The sequence below is a fragment of the Sceloporus occidentalis genome, unplaced genomic scaffold (assembly GCF_023333645.1).
Source record: "Sceloporus occidentalis isolate IW3139 unplaced genomic scaffold, rSceOcc1.0.p SCAF_1, whole genome shotgun sequence".
Taxonomy (NCBI): Eukaryota; Metazoa; Chordata; class Lepidosauria; order Squamata; family Phrynosomatidae; genus Sceloporus; species Sceloporus occidentalis.
The window spans coordinates 23,002,551-23,022,649 of NW_028316981.1; the positions used below are offsets into that span (position 1 = coordinate 23,002,551).

At 42.4% G+C, this 20,099-nt stretch overlaps 1 protein-coding gene across 7 annotated transcripts in view; it reads right to left on the minus strand.

The window, feature by feature from the left end:
- Positions 1-435: 435 nt before the first annotated feature.
- The window catches only part of LOC149321178 (uncharacterized), a 22,053-nt gene continuing 2,389 nt past the window's right edge, over positions 436-20,099 (minus strand). For 4 of the 7 annotated variants that reach the window (XM_089516873.1, XM_089516882.1, XM_089516855.1 and 1 more), the window contains exons 2-3: positions 14,340-14,458; positions 436-4,912 (exon numbers count right to left, since the gene is read on the minus strand). In XM_089516873.1, the coding sequence (XP_089372999.1) occupies positions 3,432-4,912; positions 14,340-14,427 (1,569 nt within the window). In that variant the 5' untranslated portion in view covers positions 14,428-14,458 and the 3' untranslated portion in view covers positions 436-3,431. Of the gene's footprint in view, positions 4,913-14,339; positions 14,459-17,871; positions 18,007-19,830 lie in introns of all 7 variants that reach the window. The other 3 variants (XM_089516846.1, XM_089516865.1, XM_089516837.1) reach the window with 2 other exon arrangements.

Consider the following 20,099-nt stretch of genomic DNA (forward strand, 5'->3'; position numbering starts at 1 on the left):
CATTTTTCTCTTTAACCAGTTTTCCTGAAATTAGTCCTTTCCAGATGTGCAGGACTACTTGTCCCATCATCCTCAACCGTATTGCAGACCCAGTATTGTTTTGAATTATCAAGGACAAGTCTGAAATCCTTTCCTCGTAAAGACCCCATGAACTGAGATAAGCTATCTAGCTCACTTGTCTTTGTTTATATCCAACCTTTCCACCAAAGCTGTAAATTTAAGGTAGTCGGTTCTCCTTAGCCATGGATTCCACTATCCACAGCTTGAAACTATTCCACTGTCCTCAGCCCTCCAATATATTCTTTAAAAGCAAAACCTTGGTTTTGCAAGGGACACCTTTTTACTACTCAATTCTATATAATGGGACTTCATCATACCAGACAAAACCAGAAGTGTCTCCACTATATTTTAAAACTTTATTACTCCTAACCAACAACACAGAAATCAGAGCTTAGAATTTATTTTTATTTTTATTCCTCTATATGTCAGTTGAGAAGAGGGGAAGGAGAGGGACCTAAACAACAACAACAATAACAAAAAAGACACTTGCTTCCTTTGGATGAAAATGAAAAGAGGAAAGAAAGTTGGGGAGGAGGAGGAAAATCAACAGGAGCACACTGCAGCCAAGATTCTGCCCCCCCCCCCAAAAAAACAAAGTACCATAAATAAACCTCTGACAGAAATGGGGCACAACAGCAAAAGAGCTGGCTGTGAGGGACAGGCTGATACAACAATAAAAGGGACCAGGATACAGTAATAGAAGCCAAGGAGCTCGCTCTGGGTGGTGAGGCCTCTCCTCCACAGTACTCCACTTCCTTGCTGTGTCCAGAGGAACCGGTGGTTCTCAACAGCATTGGTGCACTACTGGCACAGCAAATTTTGCAGCAGCGCCATTGCCAAGACCACCCTCCTGCTGCCAGGCAAGGCTGCCATTCCTTGGCAGGTCTCTCTGCTGCAAAAATGTCAGGAAAGGGGTGAGAGATGGACTTTTTTAGCCTATCCTCTGAGGTAGGTGTTGGGAGACCAGTATTGGAAGGCGGCACAGCCATATGGTGAGACAACAGCATCCCTCAGCAGTGAGGGAAAAGGCCACTGCCCGCCACAGTATCTCACAAAACTTGGTCAAGTTACTGTTTTGGTTGACAACTCATGGTCAGCAGCCATGCTGGTTAAAAAAATATAACCTTCCCAGGCTGCAGAGGTCCTCACTTCCTAAGTCCCATAGGCCCAAAACACTGCAGAAATCATCCAGTTTGAGACCGCTTTAACTGCCCTGGTTCAATGCTAAGGTATCCTGGGAACTATAGTTTTGCAAGACATTTAGCCTTTTCTGTCAGAGAGCTCTGGTGCCACAATGAACTACAGTCCCTAGGATTCCCCAGCACTGAGCCAGGGCAGATAAAGCGGTCTCAAACTGGATGGTTTCTGCAATGTGTTTTGGACCCTAGTCTTGGCAATCTAGACATCCTCCACAGCCCAACAGAACTTAAGGGCAGAATTTCTAGTGACCACCTTCCCCTGCCATAAAGCAGGCAAGGTTCCCCTAAGCTGAGAGAGTATCCCACTGTTCTCAGCCTCAATCAGTAGCAATACCTCACTTGTCCTCCCAAACAAGACCTCCCAACTCCACTGTGGGGCTGCCCCAGATTTTCAGCAAAGCCTTTCCATCTTCTCTCCCATACGCTTCCATGTACACTCACACCCTCAGTGGAGTTGTTTAGTGGATCATGCATTAATCCTGCATGACAAGATGCTGGTTTCCATATTTTCTTCCCAGTGGGACAGCCTTCTACCCAGTGTTCATTACATTTCTAAGTTTGTTCCCCAACCAAAGCAATGCTTCTTTGTGAGTTTTGATCTTTCCCAGACAATCAAATATGTGACCTTTTTTTCCTGTTAGTTCCGAGTGTCTCTCTTTCTCTCCCCCTCCACATTTCTTTTTTTAAAAACACAATACTTATTCCAGTAAGGCCCAGACTCTTGGAAATGTGATCTAGTTACTTATAAATCTAAAATGGGGTGGGGTATATAGACTGTTAATGGGCTTGATTGCCTAACATACAAAGAGAGATTAGTGGCTCTGGATTCAAATTCTGATAAATATCCAATTACCAAACAACACTCAGCATTTCCTTATTTATCAAAGCTCAGTTCCCCTTTAGCTTCTCATGGGTTTTTGTCCCTCAGTATGTGGCATTCATCCTTTGGCATCTTCTTCCCTCGCTCAGCCCCTTTTTTCTTCATCCAACCCACACTAGCTTTTTATCCTACACACCTTTTCACCCCTGTGACAAAACACCAAAAGCTTTTAAGGAATAAAAGCACCAGAAACAGGCCCTCACAGTTAAACAGTGGCACCTAAGCTGCATACTCGGTCATCTCCCAGTCTGCAAACTGGGGAGCAGTCAAATATCGCCACCAATTCTGTTTTTGTTTTTTAGTTCATGGTAAAAAAAAGTCTCCAGGAATTTCTGGCTTTGGAAGTCTTCTTGGTAAGCCGGAGTGGGGAGTAGTAGTTGGGACTCCAAGAATGAGAGGAAACTAACTGGGGCTTCACTATTCGGGAAGCCACACTGTTTGTATAGTTAATGCTGTCATTTTACATGAAGACAACCTGGACAATCGTGTATTAATGTATCACGTAATGCTCTCCAAGCATTACTGGCCAGCCTCACAAGAACATTTGTCATGGGGCCACCATTCATTATAATTCTTAGAGCTAAGTAAGTCCATAAAGCATGATCTCTGCATTCAAGAGGCTTGCCGAAATTTCATTTTTCCACCCCCACATGGATTCTCTAGTATCTAGTAAAGTCTCAATCCGCCTGTCAGGCATTTAAGGTCTGGAGGTCAGTCCGTGGCATTTGTTAAAGCTTTTGTTATCCAAAGTTCAAAATTATAAAGGGGATATGAGAAGGGAGTTGGTCTATCTCAGGCAAGATTTCTGATCTGTAATATAGGGATGAACAGCCAGTAAAGCTTCTTTGTTTTCCCAAAACTGGGGTATATTTCTATATACAGTGTCAAACAAATTGCTAATCAGACATCCAGGCAGATTCTGTATCTGGGTCAATTCCACAAAGGGCATGGTTGCTTTTTTAAAAAAACCAAAAACCTTGATTGGTCTTCTATCCAAAACAGAAAAAACAGAAAATGGAAAGAAGAAAAAGGCTGATGTCAGCTGCACCACTCCATCACGGCATTTTCAATGAGCTCCCTGTTGGTTAACTGTGCGTTTTCTTGTTTCCAAAATATTCCTCAACTGTCTGCAAGTTACTCTGGTGTTGCCACAAGAGCAAGATGAAACACAGGAGTCTCCCCATAATCAGAACATACAGAAGAAGGGCTCTCTTGTTGGGGCATCTAGATTGTTTGGTCGAGGAGAAGCCAGGTGCCCTCTACACTCCCCATAGGCCCAGCGCCACAGTTCTTCAGGGGCTCTCCTTCATGTGGCTCCTCTGATGTTTGATCAGATTGGCCCGGCGAGTGAAGCCCTTCCCACAGTTGGAGCAGCGATAGGCCTTGGTCCCGAAGTGGGTCCGCTGATGGATGATGACCTCCAGGGTGGTGCTAAAGCTGCGCCCGCACTCGTTGCACTTATAGGGCTTCTTGCCCAGATGGCTGCGCTGATGCTTGAAGAGTTGGGAGGTCTGGCTAAAGTGCTCAGGACAGTCAGGGCATTTGTAGGGCTTCTCCCCTGTGTGGATCCTCAGGTGCCTCTCCAGGTGGGAGCTCCAGGCGAAGCTCTTTCCACAGTACTGGCACTTGTGGTTCTTCTCCATGGCATGGCCCCGCTGGTGGGCTAGGAATGCCGAGCTGTCCCCAAAGCGTTTGTCACAGTCCCCACACTTGTAGGGCCGCGTATGTGAGTGCGTCTTGTTGTGTTGGAGGAGGTGGACCTTTTGGGCAAACTTCTCCCCGCAAGTGGGACAGGGAAAGGGACGCTCCCCAGTATGCACCCGGCGGTGGCGTTCCAGGTGAGAGGCCCACACGAACCCCTTCCCACACTCCTCACATAGGTGGGTACGCTCTCGTCGGTGCCCCCGTTGGTGCCGCATCAGTGTTTGACGGCTCCGGAAGACCTTCCCACAGTCCTCACAGCCCAGGTGGGTTTTCTTATGCTCCTCCAGCTCTGAGATCAGAGCAAAGCTTCGCCAACAGGCTGGGCAGTTGTAAGGCCGCTCGCCCATGTGGTTCCGCCTGTGCTTGGCCAGGTGGGCACTCTGGCTATAAGTCTCACCACATTCGGGACACTTGAAGGGCCGTTCACCAGTATGAACTCGCCGGTGTCTCTCCAAGTGGGAAGCCCATATGAAACACTTTCCACAGTCGGTGCACTTATGGCGCTTAATGGCTGTGTGGCCTTTCTGGTGGTTCTCTAAGGCAGAGCTCTGGGCAAAGCGCTTCCCACACTCAGCACACTTGAAGGGCTTCTCTATCAACTGGGAGCAGCGGTGCTGGAGAAGGTGGAAGTTCTGGCTGTAGGCCTCCCCACAGTTGAGGCATTTGAAGGGCTTCTCCCCAGTGTGCATCCTCCGGTGGCGCTCCAGGTGTGAGCTCCAAATGAAGCTCTTCCCACAGTCCGTGCACTGAAAAGGTTTCTCCCGGGCAGCATTAGCTTCGCTCCGCTGGCGGCCCCTACTGGCAGTGTGTAGGGTCCTTGTACAATCTGAGCAGCGGCTCTCTAGGCTTTTCTTCAGAGCATGGCCACGCTGGGTGGCCTTGTCCTTCTTCACCACTGGGATGATTTTCTGCAGCTGAGGTGTGACCTGGTGAGGCAAGGCCTGGACCCGCCTGGGGGAGCTTTGAGATGTGCCTGGTCGCAGCTCCTCTGAGTCTTCATCTTCTTCCTCTTCATCCTCATCATCCTCATCCTCCTCATTGTTACTACTGTTCAGCAATTTATCAGCAGCTGAAAGGACAAAAACAAAACAAAACCCAAGTCAAGAGAGACAGAAAAAAGAATACAGAGACAGAACCCTGCCTCCCATTGTCTTTATTTTACTGTCTTATATTTAGCTTTTACTAAATAAGCAACACGAAAGAAGACGTTTAAAGACAGGAAGCAAGAACACGAAGAACAACTGGTGTTGTAAATGGATATGCTTTATGTTGAGTTTGTTATATTAATATTATTATGTAAAACCAATAAAGATATATGAACAGGATATATTTAGCTTTTAGTTTAGAATCTTGCAGGCAATAGGAGTTGTTTCATTAAAAAAAAAACCCTGCACATCATCCAATTATTTTTATTGGATTTATAGCCTACCTTTCTCCCCAAAACTGAAGTAGTTCACAATGAAGCTGATTACAGAATCATAAGAGTTAGAAGAGACATCAAGGACCATGCAGTCCAACCCTCTGCAATGCAAAAATACACAAAGTACCCCCACAAATCACCATCCAGCTTGTGTTTAAAAACCTCCAAAGAGGACTCCTCCACACTCCGAGGAAATGTGTCCCACAGTCAAACAGCTCTTATTATCAGGAAGTTTTTCCTAACATTGAGGTAGAATCTCTTTTCCTGTAGTTTGCATCCATTTTTAAAAGACTATACCTTTCTTTCTTTTTAAAAGGTTATACTCTTCTATTACAGTGGAGTCTTGCCTTACACAGGGGATCCATTCCGGACCTCCCCTGCATAAGGCAAATCCCACGTAAGCTCGAGCCCTATTCAACATAATGGGGCTTGTGCTTGCAGTGGTGCAGCACATGTGCGCACCATTCATTTAATGATGACCCGGCTTCCGCTTAAACAGGAAGCCGCGTATGGAGCGGGCACACTGTACTACATTCCAATCATGGGACTCATCCCACCAGGTATCAGTGATGCCTATTATATTGCTATGCTAGGAGTTCAAGTTCATCTTGTTTATTTCCCATACACTGTGCATTAGAGTAGAGACATCTAAGACCATGGGACATTCCCCCTTGCTACCTAGGTAAAGTCCTCTCACCAGCACTGTTGAGTCCTTGCACTATTTGCCTTGTTCTCTCTATAAATGTTTGACTGTATCTCCAGTCCTTGATGAACTCCTGCCCTCCAGAATATTGTGTCCATCAGTTTAAAGCCCTCATATGCAAATTTTTAAGAGTGTTGGCAAAAACATTTCTGCCAACTGGTGTGAAGTGCAAGCCATCCCTTGTCACCAATTGGCCTTTTTCATTATAAAATAGATGAAAGTACACTCATCCCTCTACATTCGCTGAGGTTAGGGGCACAAGACCCCCATGAATGTGGGAAAACTGCAAACAACAAAAACACTATGTTTTTACCTGAGAGAACACCTCTTGGAATCTCTAGGTCCCCATCTGCCAGACGTTGACCACAGATTTGCACTGGAGGAGCTACAAATGCCTAGCGGAGTGTTCTCTCTAGGAATCTCTAGGTCCTTCAGTGCATTTTTTGGTAAAAGTTGACCATACAGTTGTGCTGGAGGACCTAGATATTCCTAGAGATAACATATTAAGAAAATCCATGAATAATCAAATCCGCAAAAGTCAAAGCCGCAAATATGGAGGGATAAGCGTACATTTATTATTATTGTGGTTTTGGGACAACACGAACCATCTCTGAAAACAGAATTTATTAAAAACAAAATAGCATCTATTGTGCATATCTGTTGTCCACACCTATCCTCAGAAATTTCTGAAGTTATACTCTCAATCAAAGTGGACTCTGACTATTAGAAGGAAGGGACTAGGACTACCAATAGCTTCATATTTACAGATTTTTTGAACTGGCTTTGTCAGAGAGAATCAGTTAGAAGATATATGGTTCCTTCTGATTGTAAGTACTTTAGGAATAACAATAGTACGTGTGAGGAATGAAGAGACAAAGAGGCAGATGTGATGAGAAGAGTGATAAGAAGATTAATGCCACCAGTGGCTAATGCCTCTCCACCCCACCCCATCTCAACCCATCCAAACCCTCCCTGCATGTCTGGCCTGTGCTGAGAAAACAGTACTTCTGAGCATATAAAGAGAGAAACTTCCCTTGATCCACAAACTGACAGCCAGGTTACCCGCACCCCATCTCCATCAAGAAGCAAATACACAGAAATGATCTTTAAAAAGGAGGAACGGGAATAAATGCCTGGCATGTTGGTGGTGGGTGCAAGGATCCCAATGTAAGAGGGAAGTGGAGATGACTGGAATAGGACCCTCATGCTTTGTTTACAGGGCAGGAGAGAGAGAAGATGGAGAGAAATGGGATTAGATAAAACCTTTGGGATGGAGAAAGAAATGTGGTTAAGGTAAGGGCAAAGAGTGGGTGATGGGGGAGGACAGAACTGGAAGCAAACAAAACTAGAAGCAAAACAGAAAAAGGTAGGTCTGACAGACATAAAAAGGAGACTTATTCAGGAGAAGATCTTTATGGAGAGGGTAGCACAGCAATGAAAAGACTTAAAGAGACCAGCAGCCACTGGGAGAAGAGGTTGTTTGAGAATAAAATTTGCATTTCAAGTCCCAGAAAACCAGTGTGGTATAATGGTTTGAGCACTGGAGTATGATTCTGGAAACTATGGTTTAATTCCCACTCAGCCATGGAACCCCACTGGATAACCTTGTGTGAGTCACACACTCTCAGCCCTAGAAAACCTTGTGATAGCTTCATCTTAGGATTGCTGAAAGTCAGAAATAACTTGAAGGCACACAACAACAACAACTACAAGTCCAACAGTCCTCAGCCTGCATAACCAATGCTGTAGTACCCAAACAAACAAACAAACAAAAACCCAAGACACAAACATCAGCTTTTGTAGGCTTGAGCCTATTTCCTCAGGTGCATATTTCAGAAATTTAGGCTCGTGTTCTCAACTTCTCTCTTTCAGCTACTCTCAAAGGTGCTGCAAGATCCCTTTGCATACTGATTTCCCAGACTCAGACAGCTAAATCTTTGAAAAACACACTTTACCAAACAGAGAGGAAAAGAGTACGGTAGAGAGATCTTCTAGCATGTTTGATACTAACTGAAAGATTCCTCCAAATGCATCTGAGGAAGTAGACTGCAGTCCATGAAAGCTCATGCTACCAATTTCTTTTCTTTCAGTTAGTTTCAAAGGTGCTACAAGATCTCTCTATGTACTGATTCTACAGAGTAACATGGCTATATCTTTGAATTCTACAAGAGGAAAAGAGTACAGCATGGAAAGTAGAGGACATCAGCTACCTTTCCAAACACAGTAAAAAGCAAACTACAACTCTCCCCTATTCCCTTCTGTCATAAATAAATCTTACTAACCAGTTGGGCTAGTCAGCTCTAATAACAGAGCCTCCACCACAGTTATCTCCTCATCCATCAGAGTACAGCCCTCCATCAGAGTAGACTGTCCCCTTCTTTTGCCTCACAATGAGACAACCAAGGAAGGAGGCTGAGGGCCATTTATCAGCTGGAAATGATCACTTCCCTAGTGGGTGGGGTTTATAAAAACATCCCTTGAGGCCCTGGAAAGGGCAAAGCTTGGTAACCTTCTGTTTTCAGAGGCTCCCAAGGCAAGCTCTTTCAAAAAAACAAAACCCACCTGAAAAGCCTTGGAGGAAACACCTGAATTCCAACAAAAGGTTCCAGTCCGCCCTGCCCCCCCCCCCCCGAAAAAGAAAGTGAAACTTTAACTCTATACTTGTCTTATCAAGGGATACTGATAGTTCCAGAGTGTGAAGGCGGTATTTTTTGTGGGCTACAAAATTCCAAAATTTGCAGCCAACCTGGTAGCTGTAGGGAAAGAACAGTAACCATTTCTTGCTTTGAATGCAGCATGGTGAAGCAAGGTGAAGGATTCCAAGATTTTGAATTCAAACAAATGACTTTTCCAAGTTCTGGATAGGATTTGGGATGTAACTCTCCACAGCAGAACCTGGAAGTACAGTATTACTCTCCTTGACTACAATGCACAATATCCCCCAGGCCATGCCAACACTTCAGTTCCACAAGCTGACTTTTCAAAGCTGTATGTAGAGATATCTTTTTCCAAGCTGTATGTAGAGATATCTTGTATCACCTTTGAGACTAACTGAAAGAAAGAAAGAAGTTGGCAGCAACTTCCACCAATTTCTTTCTTTCAGTTAGGCTCAAAGGTGCTACAAGAGCTCTCTACATACTGATTCTACAGACTAACACGGGTATATTGTTGAATTTTCCAAGCTGTGTTGCATACATAGACATCTTCTGAGTTCCTGAAAATGTACGATATTGGATGGCCCAATTCTTAACAAAGAGATTATTAAACTACAAGGCTGCAACTGAAGTTAAATAAGGAGCTTCATTTCATACCACTGTTGTAAAAACAGGCTGAGGGGTTCCACGTGTGTCAACAGTTGTGGTAATATATAAAGGCTCTTCCCAGAAAAATTGAAGAGAGTAAAATGTGTCTTCCCTTTTGTATATTCAGTGAGCAGATCTTCCTCTGTGCATATAACATATATAGGTTCTTTTTCAAATATACATATCACTGAACAGAATGGGAACCTTCTCCGTGGTAAGAAGGTTTTCATTGCACTGCAACCGTTTAGTGGATTTGTATCTTATTGTTCTAAAAGCTTGTTCCTAAACCCAGCATGGGTTATACAGACTGTTTAATACGTTACTTTTAAGCCTAGCCTTTTCTGTGTTCACAAAGAGTTGTATCTATTTCCATAATCTTTGCTTTAAGTGTTCTATCCTAATTTTGGAGCCAAAAAAATTGAGATGTATGTTTTTAAGTTACAGAGAACAGTTTTACATTAAAGAAGACGTTGGAATGGGAGAGAGGCCTGCTGTCTCAGAAAGAACGGGGAGGGGAGTGAACTATTTATTGTTAGATTTTCTTTATTGTTAGATTTTTCTCTCAGCTACTCCTTCAAAAACAAGAGTCCCAGTGGCACCTTGAAAACTAACAAGTTTAGATGGAACAAGCTCTTGTGGACTACAACCCCTTCATTGCCACATCTTGCTAATCTTAAAGTGCCACATAATGCCTCCTGCAAGGAACTCGACTCAGTGTACATGTTTTCTTTCCTAGTTTGGTCCTCACTACAACCCTTCAGAGTAGGTTAGGCTAAGAAAAGGTGACTGCCCCAAAGTTACCCAAAGTGCTTTATGGCTAAACAGGGATATGAACACAGGTCTCCTGAATTCTAGTCCAACACTCTGACTGCTGAACATGCCAGGTTATTAAAATACATGGTTAGGATACTAAGACCTGCACTACTCTTCTGAACAATGACCCTGTGCTATGGCACCAAAAAGGTCACAAAAACAACTACAAAAGGAACTTACATAATTTTTGCACCACACAGTTTCTTGAAATACATGGTAATAAATCCAGGATTAATGTATGTCCAGTGCATATAGCTATTTACACTCAAATATCCTTCATGGTGCCCCTCAGCCATCTGCATTGCTTCTTCTATGCTGTTTTTTGAATTCCAGTCTGCTTTAGGACAATTTTACTTCACTGTGTTTTAGCAGTGGTTTTATCTGCTGCTGCTGTTTTAAATGTTATTGCTTTGTTTATAGTTTATAGTGTATTGCTTTGTATTGTCACATGAGCAGTTAATTTTTATGCTACTTTGGGGAAGGTGAATATCCTGAAACATAGCTGAGGAATAACTAGCCCTTCAGATGTTGCTGAAATTCAATTCCCTGACCAATGGTGAAGAACAATGGGAATAGTAGTTAGAAGCATCTGGACAGTCAGTGGTTCCCCACTCTTTCCATAAAAGGTGAACCAGAAATATACTGCGTAATTTTTAAATCCCTCCAGCTTCTCCTAGTTATTCTTTTCCAGGTCTTGACATCAATTTCTCTCCACAGTATCAGCATGTAGGTGAAGGAATTAATACAACAAAACTTGTCCCTCAGTACAAATCAAGATAGGAATTAAAACAATTTTTAAAATGTACAAATCCTACCAATATGGAGTTTTGAAGGTTATGGTCCCCAATTAGATCTTTTTAGTTCTGAACTATAGGTATGTCCAGGTGTGAAAGTTTCTTAGAAGAGTAATGCAATACAGGTGCTTTAAGGAAAGCTAAAGGCTCTCAATCAAAGTGTATGTAATAGTTACAAAGTACCTTCTCAAGGTCACACTCCAAGTAGCTAAAGATGTGAGCATTCGACTCTGTTTGTGTCTAGCAAGCTTCCAACCAAAACTCACAACCTCAACAAGTTTGTCTTGGGCTTCAAGTCCAAGTTGATTCAATCTGAACTAAAAGGAGGAGGTTAAATTACAGTTGCTCTCCATTCTTTCCTTTCTTTGTTACATACACCTTAGTTTGCTTACTTGAGTGGTCAAGGCCTACCTGATCCACAAGCGCCTTCTTTGTGCTGCACCTACTTTTCACTTGGAATCACCGAGTTGGAAGGGACCCCAAGGGCCATCTAGTCCAACCCTCTGCCTTGCAAGAAGACATAATCAAAGCAGCCCTGGCAAATGACTATCCAGCCTCTATTTAAAAACTTCCAAAGAAGGAGACTCCATCAAGTTCCAAGGGAGTGTGTTTCACTGTTAAATAGCTCTTACTGTCAGAAAGTTCCTAATTTTGAGATGGAACGTCTTTTCTTACAGCTTGTATCAATTGTTCCATGTTCTAGTTCCTGAGGCACTTGCTACTTGCTATTGCTATTGCTATTGCAGCAGCAGAAAACAATTTTGCTTCATCCTCAAAATGACACCCCTTCAAATACTTAAACAGGGCTATCATATCATATCAAAGCCAACTTAGAACATGTAAATGAAGGAGCGAAGGCCTTCCAGATATGGGAGAGTTGGGAAAGCCCCAATCTGAGTCACAAGGAAGAACAGTAGCTAGGAGAGGGGCACAAAATCCTCAAACATCTCACTTTGAGCCTCCTGCCTCAAAGGAGTGTCAAAGGACAGGCCCAACGCCATTGGGCCTGAAGAGGAAGAGCCCTCCCCTCCCTCCTTCCAACTGTCATCTTCTGGCCTGGGAAGGAGTGAAAGGACAGGCCCAACGCCATCGGGCCCGGCCTCAATTAAGAAAAAGAGCGCTCCCTCCAGTCCATCTGCCTTGGTCCAGGCCTCAGAGGGAGAGAAGAATGCTGGACCTGATCCCCTCCACTCACCATTCCCTTCTCCTTTTGTGTTGTGTCTTTTTAGATTGTAAGCCTGAGGGCAGGGAACCGTCTATTATCCCCTCTGTTGTAAACCGCCCGGATTCCCAGTGATTGGGCGGCATATCATTATTATTATTATTATTATTATTATTATGCAGGCATTGTGCACAAATGCTGGACTTACATCGCCTGTTCATCAGGTTTTTGACCCGCTGGGAAAGTGGCCTACTATTTGGAATGTGTGTCCTAAGGTGGAATGTTGTGCATTATGCTTCATGCATGCAAGACAGGTTAACTATTCATTATGGCCAATGCTATATGCATGGTTGAAAGAATTACCATCCCAGAGTCATTACAGGAGAGCCAGCATGGTATAATGGTTTGCGTGTTGGACTAGGATTCTGGAGACCAGGATTCAAAACTCAGTTCAGCCATGTAAACCTACTGGGTGACCTTGGCCAAGTCTTTCAGCCTCAGAGGATGGCAATAGTAAACCCCCTATGAAGAAACTTGCCAAGAAAACCCCATGAGCCATAAGTCAGAAATGATTTGAAGGCACGCAATAACAACCAACAAAGTTGTCATGGTGCTGAGAATTTGTCTATTGGCTCCTTGGTATCCAAAATGCTTATTCAAACCTCCAGCACCAAAGAATCCCAATGCAATCATAGAACTGTCATGTTGGAAGGAATTGTTAGCATCACATAGTTCATCTCCCCTTGCTAATGCAGGGAATTCACAATTAAAGTGGATTCAAATGACAAGTGCCACTGTCAAGCAGTGATTACTGAACATTTTTCCTAATACAGAGTGGGGACTGGAAGTTGTAGCCCCCAAGAAATAAGGTTTCCACATTCTTTCCTAACGTTCTACTGAAATATAAATTCTTGTCATTTGAATCCACTGATTTGAGTCCTTCCTTCTGAAGCAGATAAACCCAAGTTTGATTTGCTTTCTCATGTTGGTGCCTAAGATCTGGAATGAATGAGTGTATATTTCCTCCAGCTAAGTTCTTGCCTATTATGGGTGTGTGTGTGTGTGCACGCAAGTAGCTTAAATCACCTGCTGATTTATGGCAACCCCATGAATTTCATAGGATTTTCTTAGGCAAGGATTACTCATTGGTGGTTTTGCTTGCTCCTTCCTCTGAAATATCTGGGATTTTAAACCATTCCCATCAATGACGAAGAGAACACGCTGTGACACCAAACATCCCTGGTTCAATTCTTATGTGCTTTTTTAGTCCAGTAAACAGCCACAGTAAAGCTAAAGTTTGTTGTTTTTAACTGCCTTTGAGTTGACTTCGATTCATGGTGACTCCATGAACCTCCAAGTAATCCCACCCCTGACATGCAAACAGGAAACACTGGTGAACTTTTGTGCTCTCCACAGGAGTTCTGAAGAATGTGCATGAATCACTTTTCTACAAAAATGTGAAGTAGCATTATGTCCAGAGCCTAACCAGTCCAGCTGCCAGGACACCGGTTTATTGAGATCCTCTTCCGAAATTTAAGAAGACCCTCTTCTGAAATTCTGAGCACTTGGGGAGGAATGGCAAGGGGATAGCCTCTCACTCCAAAGGCACAGAAGGAGCAATGTAAGAAGCCTTGTCTACTTCTGCAACAAGACCCACATCTTTGAATATACACAGAAAACATGGGAGAAGAGGCAGTTTATTATTTAAGCTATTTCCATTCTGCCCCTTAGCACACCTGTTTTTAAGGCAGTTAACAGACCTCAAATATTCAATTCTTCCTCCCACCACTCAAAACATCCTTTCTTGTGACATGCCTGAAAAGCAGGTTAGGCTGAGAGAAAATTAATTAGGCCCAAATCACCCACTGAGTTTCATGGTTGAGTGGGGATTTGAATTTGGGTCTCCCAATCCTACTGTAGTACTTTTAATGACAGGGATGGACAACTGCCATCCATCCCTTACCATTGGTCAAGCTAGACAAAGTTGGCAGCCCCAACAGCATCTGGAGGGCCAAAAGTCATCCAAGCCTGCACTGTACTTATGACACATTGGCTGTCATATGGAGAGAAAGAAAAGAAGCAGGATGGGTTTCTTGGGAGTGCTTTTCCAAGGGACTCTCACTGAAGAAAGAAAAGAACCTGTGGAAGACCCTGTGGTTTCCTGAATATGTTGCTAGTTGCAGCTACTGTTGGTGGAAGTTAGGAAAGAGAGATCATCTTATTCAGGAAAAAAAATAAGAGAGGACAGGCAAACCGAAAATAAATGCAGAAATGTGAAAGGAAAGGGGAGAATAATCCTTACCAATTGACATTATTGTCTCGTAGCTCTCCTGCATGACATCTCGATACAAGGCCCTCTGACGTGGGTCCAGGTACACCCACTGCTCCATGGCTGAAGTCTTTTCAGAGGCTCACCAGCACCTGCCAAGAAGAAATCAAATCTATTCAGTGTTTGTCCTTCCACTGATATTTGTTGGCACAACCAGCTAACCCAGTGCCCTCAATGTCTTGGACCACCATCCTTAGCCAGCACAGAATTTTAGTAAAACACCACCCAGAGAGCCAAGTTGGGAGGGATGGAAAACTGACTGGGAGAGTGTAGAACTTCTGTTATTCAGATATCATAGCAGAGGGTAGGTCATACTAGAATAGAAGTTGGCAGAATATAGATCAGGAACTACTGACAGATCACTAGGTTATCTGTGGAAACTGTGGATTTCTAATCACAACCTTTTAACAATAACAATAAAAGGGTTTTCTCTTGTTTAAGTCTTAACTATCAAACTGCAAGAATAAGACTTCTCAAGAAAAATTATGAAAGGATCTTTCTGAGAAATGACTACAAGTTTGGGTTTGGTATTGAAAACAAATTCCTGGTTGAGGCTCCCTTGTTATTTCCAAGGCTGTAATGTGAAACATGCTTACAGGGGCTTACTCTCAAATAAACAGAGACTTTTTTCTATTAGTTTATGGCCTACCTGAATCTGATTCTGGTAAGTGGATCTTAGGGAATGTAGGGAAAACAAAGCAAATCCCACGATCTAACATCTATTCAGCCCTAGTTTTTGTGTATATGTATGTGCCTTCAAGTTGTCTGCCAACTTACAGAGACTCCATGAATTTCATAGGATTTTCAAGGAATCATCAGAGGTGATTTTGCCAGTTCCTTCCTCTGATACATAGCCTAGAATGCCTGGTATTTGTTGTCATTCTCCCATCAGAGTACTAACCAGAGTTGACCCTGCTTAGTTGCCAACATCAGACAAGATCTGATGCCTACTCAACAGGGGCCACAAATACTATACAGCAGCCTTCAGTCGTGAATGATGGGAACTGTATTCCAAGGCACCAGAATGGAAAAGACTGTTCTACAGTACAGGGCAGAGAAAAAGAAGAAAGTCTCTTGAACCTTTCTGTTCTGATGGGTTTTTTTTTTTGTTGGAGTTCTAAGGAGGGGGCATCATTTCCAGTTTTTTAGAATGGAAGATAACCTTCTAGTCTTTACAGCAGTGATCTAAATTTGAACATATATAATAGCAAAAACTGATGCAGTTCTCCAGATTAAGCAAAACTGCCTACTCTCACTAGGCAGAGAGTAGCTCCTGCTGCATACAAACAGAAATTCTGTATCAAGCTGCTGGCCTACTTTTAATGCAGTCAGTTAATGCTCCAAATTTGTTCTAATGGCCTGTAATAATTTGGGCATACCTAGACTATTAATAGGGAAAGGAAACAGGCAGCCTCTCCCTTTTGATTGTATCAGAAAATAACTAGACAACAGTAGATGAAGAGACAAATGAAGAGCTGGATTAAAGACCTTTCAACTGGATTTGGGGCCCGATCAGACAGGCCAAAATAAAGCTGCTTCATGTCACTTTGGAGGTGTGCTGTTTAAATGATGTGTGAGTCCTAAGAGTCTGAAAGCCGTGCCAAAGCCACGATCCAGTCTTAAAGATTGGAGCGCAGCTTTGGCACAGCTTCTGGCCTGTTAAGATGTGAGTGTCATTTAAACAGCATACCTCAAAAGTGACCCAAAGCAGCTTTATTTTGGCCTGACTGTTTGGGCCCTTGGTACATAGTTTTGCAATCTCTGCAGACATGGTAAAGCTTTAAGTACATGCCCAGTCCTTTCTCATATGTGCAATTCAGCTCAACAATACAAAGGTGTTCTATGCATACACAGCACTGTGTGTTTTGACTGGCACATATAAGTAAGAAAATAGTGAAAAGCATTTCCACAATAGAAAGATAGTTGAGATCTGGCAAACATGCAGTCCAGCACACTCTAATTCAGTGGTTCCCAACCTCTTTTATGCCCCACACCCCTAGGAAATGTTTCATTAAGGTTTGCATCCCTTACAAAAGTAATACCACATTTGAAGATAAAAAAAATAAAATTTCTAATTTTGGAACCACAAATTGAACCACATACAATATTGTAGGTGAACAAGGTGAACTTTTTTTAAAAAGTTTTAACTCAGTGGATAAAATGCAAATCTAAGTTGAGCAATTTGACTCTCATTTATTCAGGGGGGAAAACTTGTAAACAGCAAAATCAATCCAAACTGTGGACAAAAAACACAACAACTTTGCCCCTGCTTTTCATTCATTATTTTGTCAAAATGTGGAACTTTTCTTGCTGACTGCCACCCACAAGTCTACCTGTGGACTCAGGCAATTCCTAGATTTTATCTTGATTGACAAGACAAATTGATCCAGCTTCACCCAAGTATCTTTGTCACAACCCCTGAAATTGCATCTGAAATTCCCACCCCAGGCTGGGAACCCCTGCTCTAATTACTATCTATGGAAAACAGAACACTTAAATATGCAACACATTTTCTTTTCTTATACTGTAACAGCAGCCAAATTCGTGCTAGAAGTAAATGGAACAAGATATTTTCAGAAATGCTGAAGCTATGGCAGGGGACGCCCTCAACACAAACACTTAGGAAAAACTGAAAATTATGGGGAAATTGTAATATGTACAATTCGCATTTTCAAAATCAAATTTAAACTTATTTTACTTTTTTAACAACATAAATGGATCATCTAGAATTTAACATATAAAGTTCTACTATTAGACATGTTTATGGCAATCTGGTGCATGTTTACTCAGAGGTAGACCCATACATTCCTCGCTATCCTGTTCACATCAACAAGATTAAGGATGTAGACACTACTTGCAAAAAGACAGAGGATGGGAAATTATTTATTGAGTTGTTAACAATACGACATAATATTACTTTTTTTACAAACTAACAAGAAATTCACCAGACCCTGCATTTTTCAGTATTTCCTCCAAAAATAAGATTTTCAATATTTATATGAAATCCTTGGTTCACAGGTTCACAGCATGAAAAAAAATCTAATATTGAACTAAAGCATCCCTTCATCAGTCCAGATGTGACTGTGGAGGATGAAGTTGTCATTGATGAAATTAGTAAAAGGAAACTACATTGAAAAGAAGCATAGCTCCAATTGGTTGTTTCTGTTAGCTGCCTTAGATCCCTTGGCAGGAGAAAGGCAGGATATAAATGGAATAAAGAAATACCTTGAACAGTTTTTCCATAAGCACTGTTTCCCAAATGTTGTTATACCAAGCTTCAATAGAGAGGTGCTCCAATTTGGAAAATTTACTATTTAAGACAATATACCTTAGAATCCTCCAGCCAGCCCACTGGCCAGGCTGCTTGAGAGATTTGGGGACTTATAAAAAGCATTTCCCCCAAACTTATTACAGAGGCAACTCTTCAATAATTTTTAAAAATAATGAATACCAGTGGCAAAGTTTCTGTTAAAATGCTTATGAAGCACCAGCTCTTTCCAGATACCTGTGTGATTAGCCTGCTCCTGGTTTCCCTGGCTGCCAGATTCAATACAGAATAGGCTTCATGGCACTTTAAGGATGTTTACACTACTGGCTTCTGCTAATTCAACAGTCGTGATTGCTTTCCCAAGATGGGACACTGAAGATTATGGTTCCACAGGGAGGGGGGTAGGAAAGAAAGAGATCTCTCAGTGAATACTACATTACACAAAAGCTAGACTCCCACAGATTTCCTCAGAGGGTAGCTCTCTCACTTCACATTACCCCCAGGCTACTGCTGATGGTTTCTACAACTCTTTTCCACTATTGAAAGGACATTTCAGTTCTTGGATATTTGTGTCAAGATGTGTTACTGATTTTTTTAACCAAAGCTTGGAAAAATTCCTTTTGGGGGACTATAATTCACAGAATCCTACAGTCAATATAGACAGTGGCCACTGTTGTGCTGATTACAGGATTCTGAGAACTGTTGTCTCCCAAAGTAACTTTTCCATGCTCTTGTTTTAACTCTTCTTTCCTACCATATCACATGGCTCATTGGAGCCCTCGGGACAATAGTGAAACCTGGCTAGTGTCCAAGGCCTCCAGCAGATTATAATTTATTCTTCCCTACAGACATGAAAAAAGAGCACTCCACTAGCACATATATTTTAGCCTACGATTTGCCTAGGTACCTAGGATCATACATAGACGAGAAAGGGGACTGCAGTTAAAAAAAAATCAGAAGAAGACTAGGAATGGGAAGGGGAGCTATGAAAGAACTAGAAAAGATCCTAAAGAGTAAACATATACAACTGGACACTAAAGTCAGAATTGTCCAAGTCATTGTATTTCCCATCACGATGTACAGATGCAAGAGCTGGACAATAAAGAAAGCAGACAGGAAAAAAATCGATTCTTTTAAGATGTGGTGCTGGAGAAGATTGCTTAGGAGCCCATGGACAGCCAAAAAGACAAACAAATGGGTCCTGGAACAGATCAAGTCTGAACTCTCCTTGGAAGCCAAGACGATCAAATTGAGGCTGTTGTATTTTGACCACATCATAAGAAGGCATGGATCACTAGAAAAGACAATAATACTAGGAAAGGTAGAAGGCAACAGATAGAGAGGAAGACTGCATGGCAGATGGATAGATTCAGTCAGGGAGGTCATGGGCATGAATTTGAAGAAACTAAGCAAAGCAGTGGAGGACAGAGGTCTTGGAGATGTCTCATCCACAGGGTCGCTATGGGTCAGGGTTGATTCGAGAGCATCTAACAACAACAACTTGCTTAATGGTAGCCTTTCTGTCTAGGGTCGATGGGATCCACAACCCAAAATAACTGGTAGGACTAAGTGTGGAAAGAGTGTCTCATTCTATCTCACAAGGTTGGCATAATGGGGAAGGAAAGGTATAAAGAGAAAATACATGCTATGCCAAATTCCTTGGAATAAGGGTGGATAACGCATTGTTTAAAAACCAGCAAACAACCTGCTGTACAAAGCAAATAGATTATAAAGTACAATGCATATTTTCTATCTGCTGCCAGCATTTTTTGAGTCAAACTCAATGTATGTGCCTTCTCACTTCACCCCAAAAATTCCTAATTTTGTTCTGCAGGATCCAAAAGGAAGGAAGGTTTTGCCAAAAAGTAAACGGTAGCATAGAACAGCTAAGCATTTAAGGATCAGGGGCCCCATCCCATTCCCCAGTGATGCTGCTCTCAATACCTGTTTATTTGCAGAATGGAGGCACTTATTTGGATTAGCCATGTTTTACACATTCTGCTATTAGTTGGCAGGCAAGCAGCACAAGGTATGAACTGTCAGTGTTTTAGCTGTTCTAGTTAAAGCACTTAACTTCCAAGATTTGGGTGGCAGGGTTAAAAGATGAAAGGAAGGAAGGAAGGAAGGAAGGAAGGAAGAGAAAAGGGACAAAGGCAACCACAAATAGTTTTTCCTCATATTAACAAAGTTTCAAACCTTCTGCAGCTTGTCTGCCTAGAAGCCTGAAGTTATTCCCCTTCTCCAGGAACAGGTGATTTTGACAAACTGAGGGAGAAAGTTCAAAGTGTGCCATCAGTGATTAAAAATAAAGAATATTAAGGCAAATTCAAGATTAATAGCATCATTGTCATCGTCAAAAACAGATCAACTGTGAATTTGGTTGCTGTGGATCAGAGGCCACTTTGTGAGAAACGGTATCAAACAGAGAGGGCAAATTATGGTACAATAAGTATCACAAGACAAGG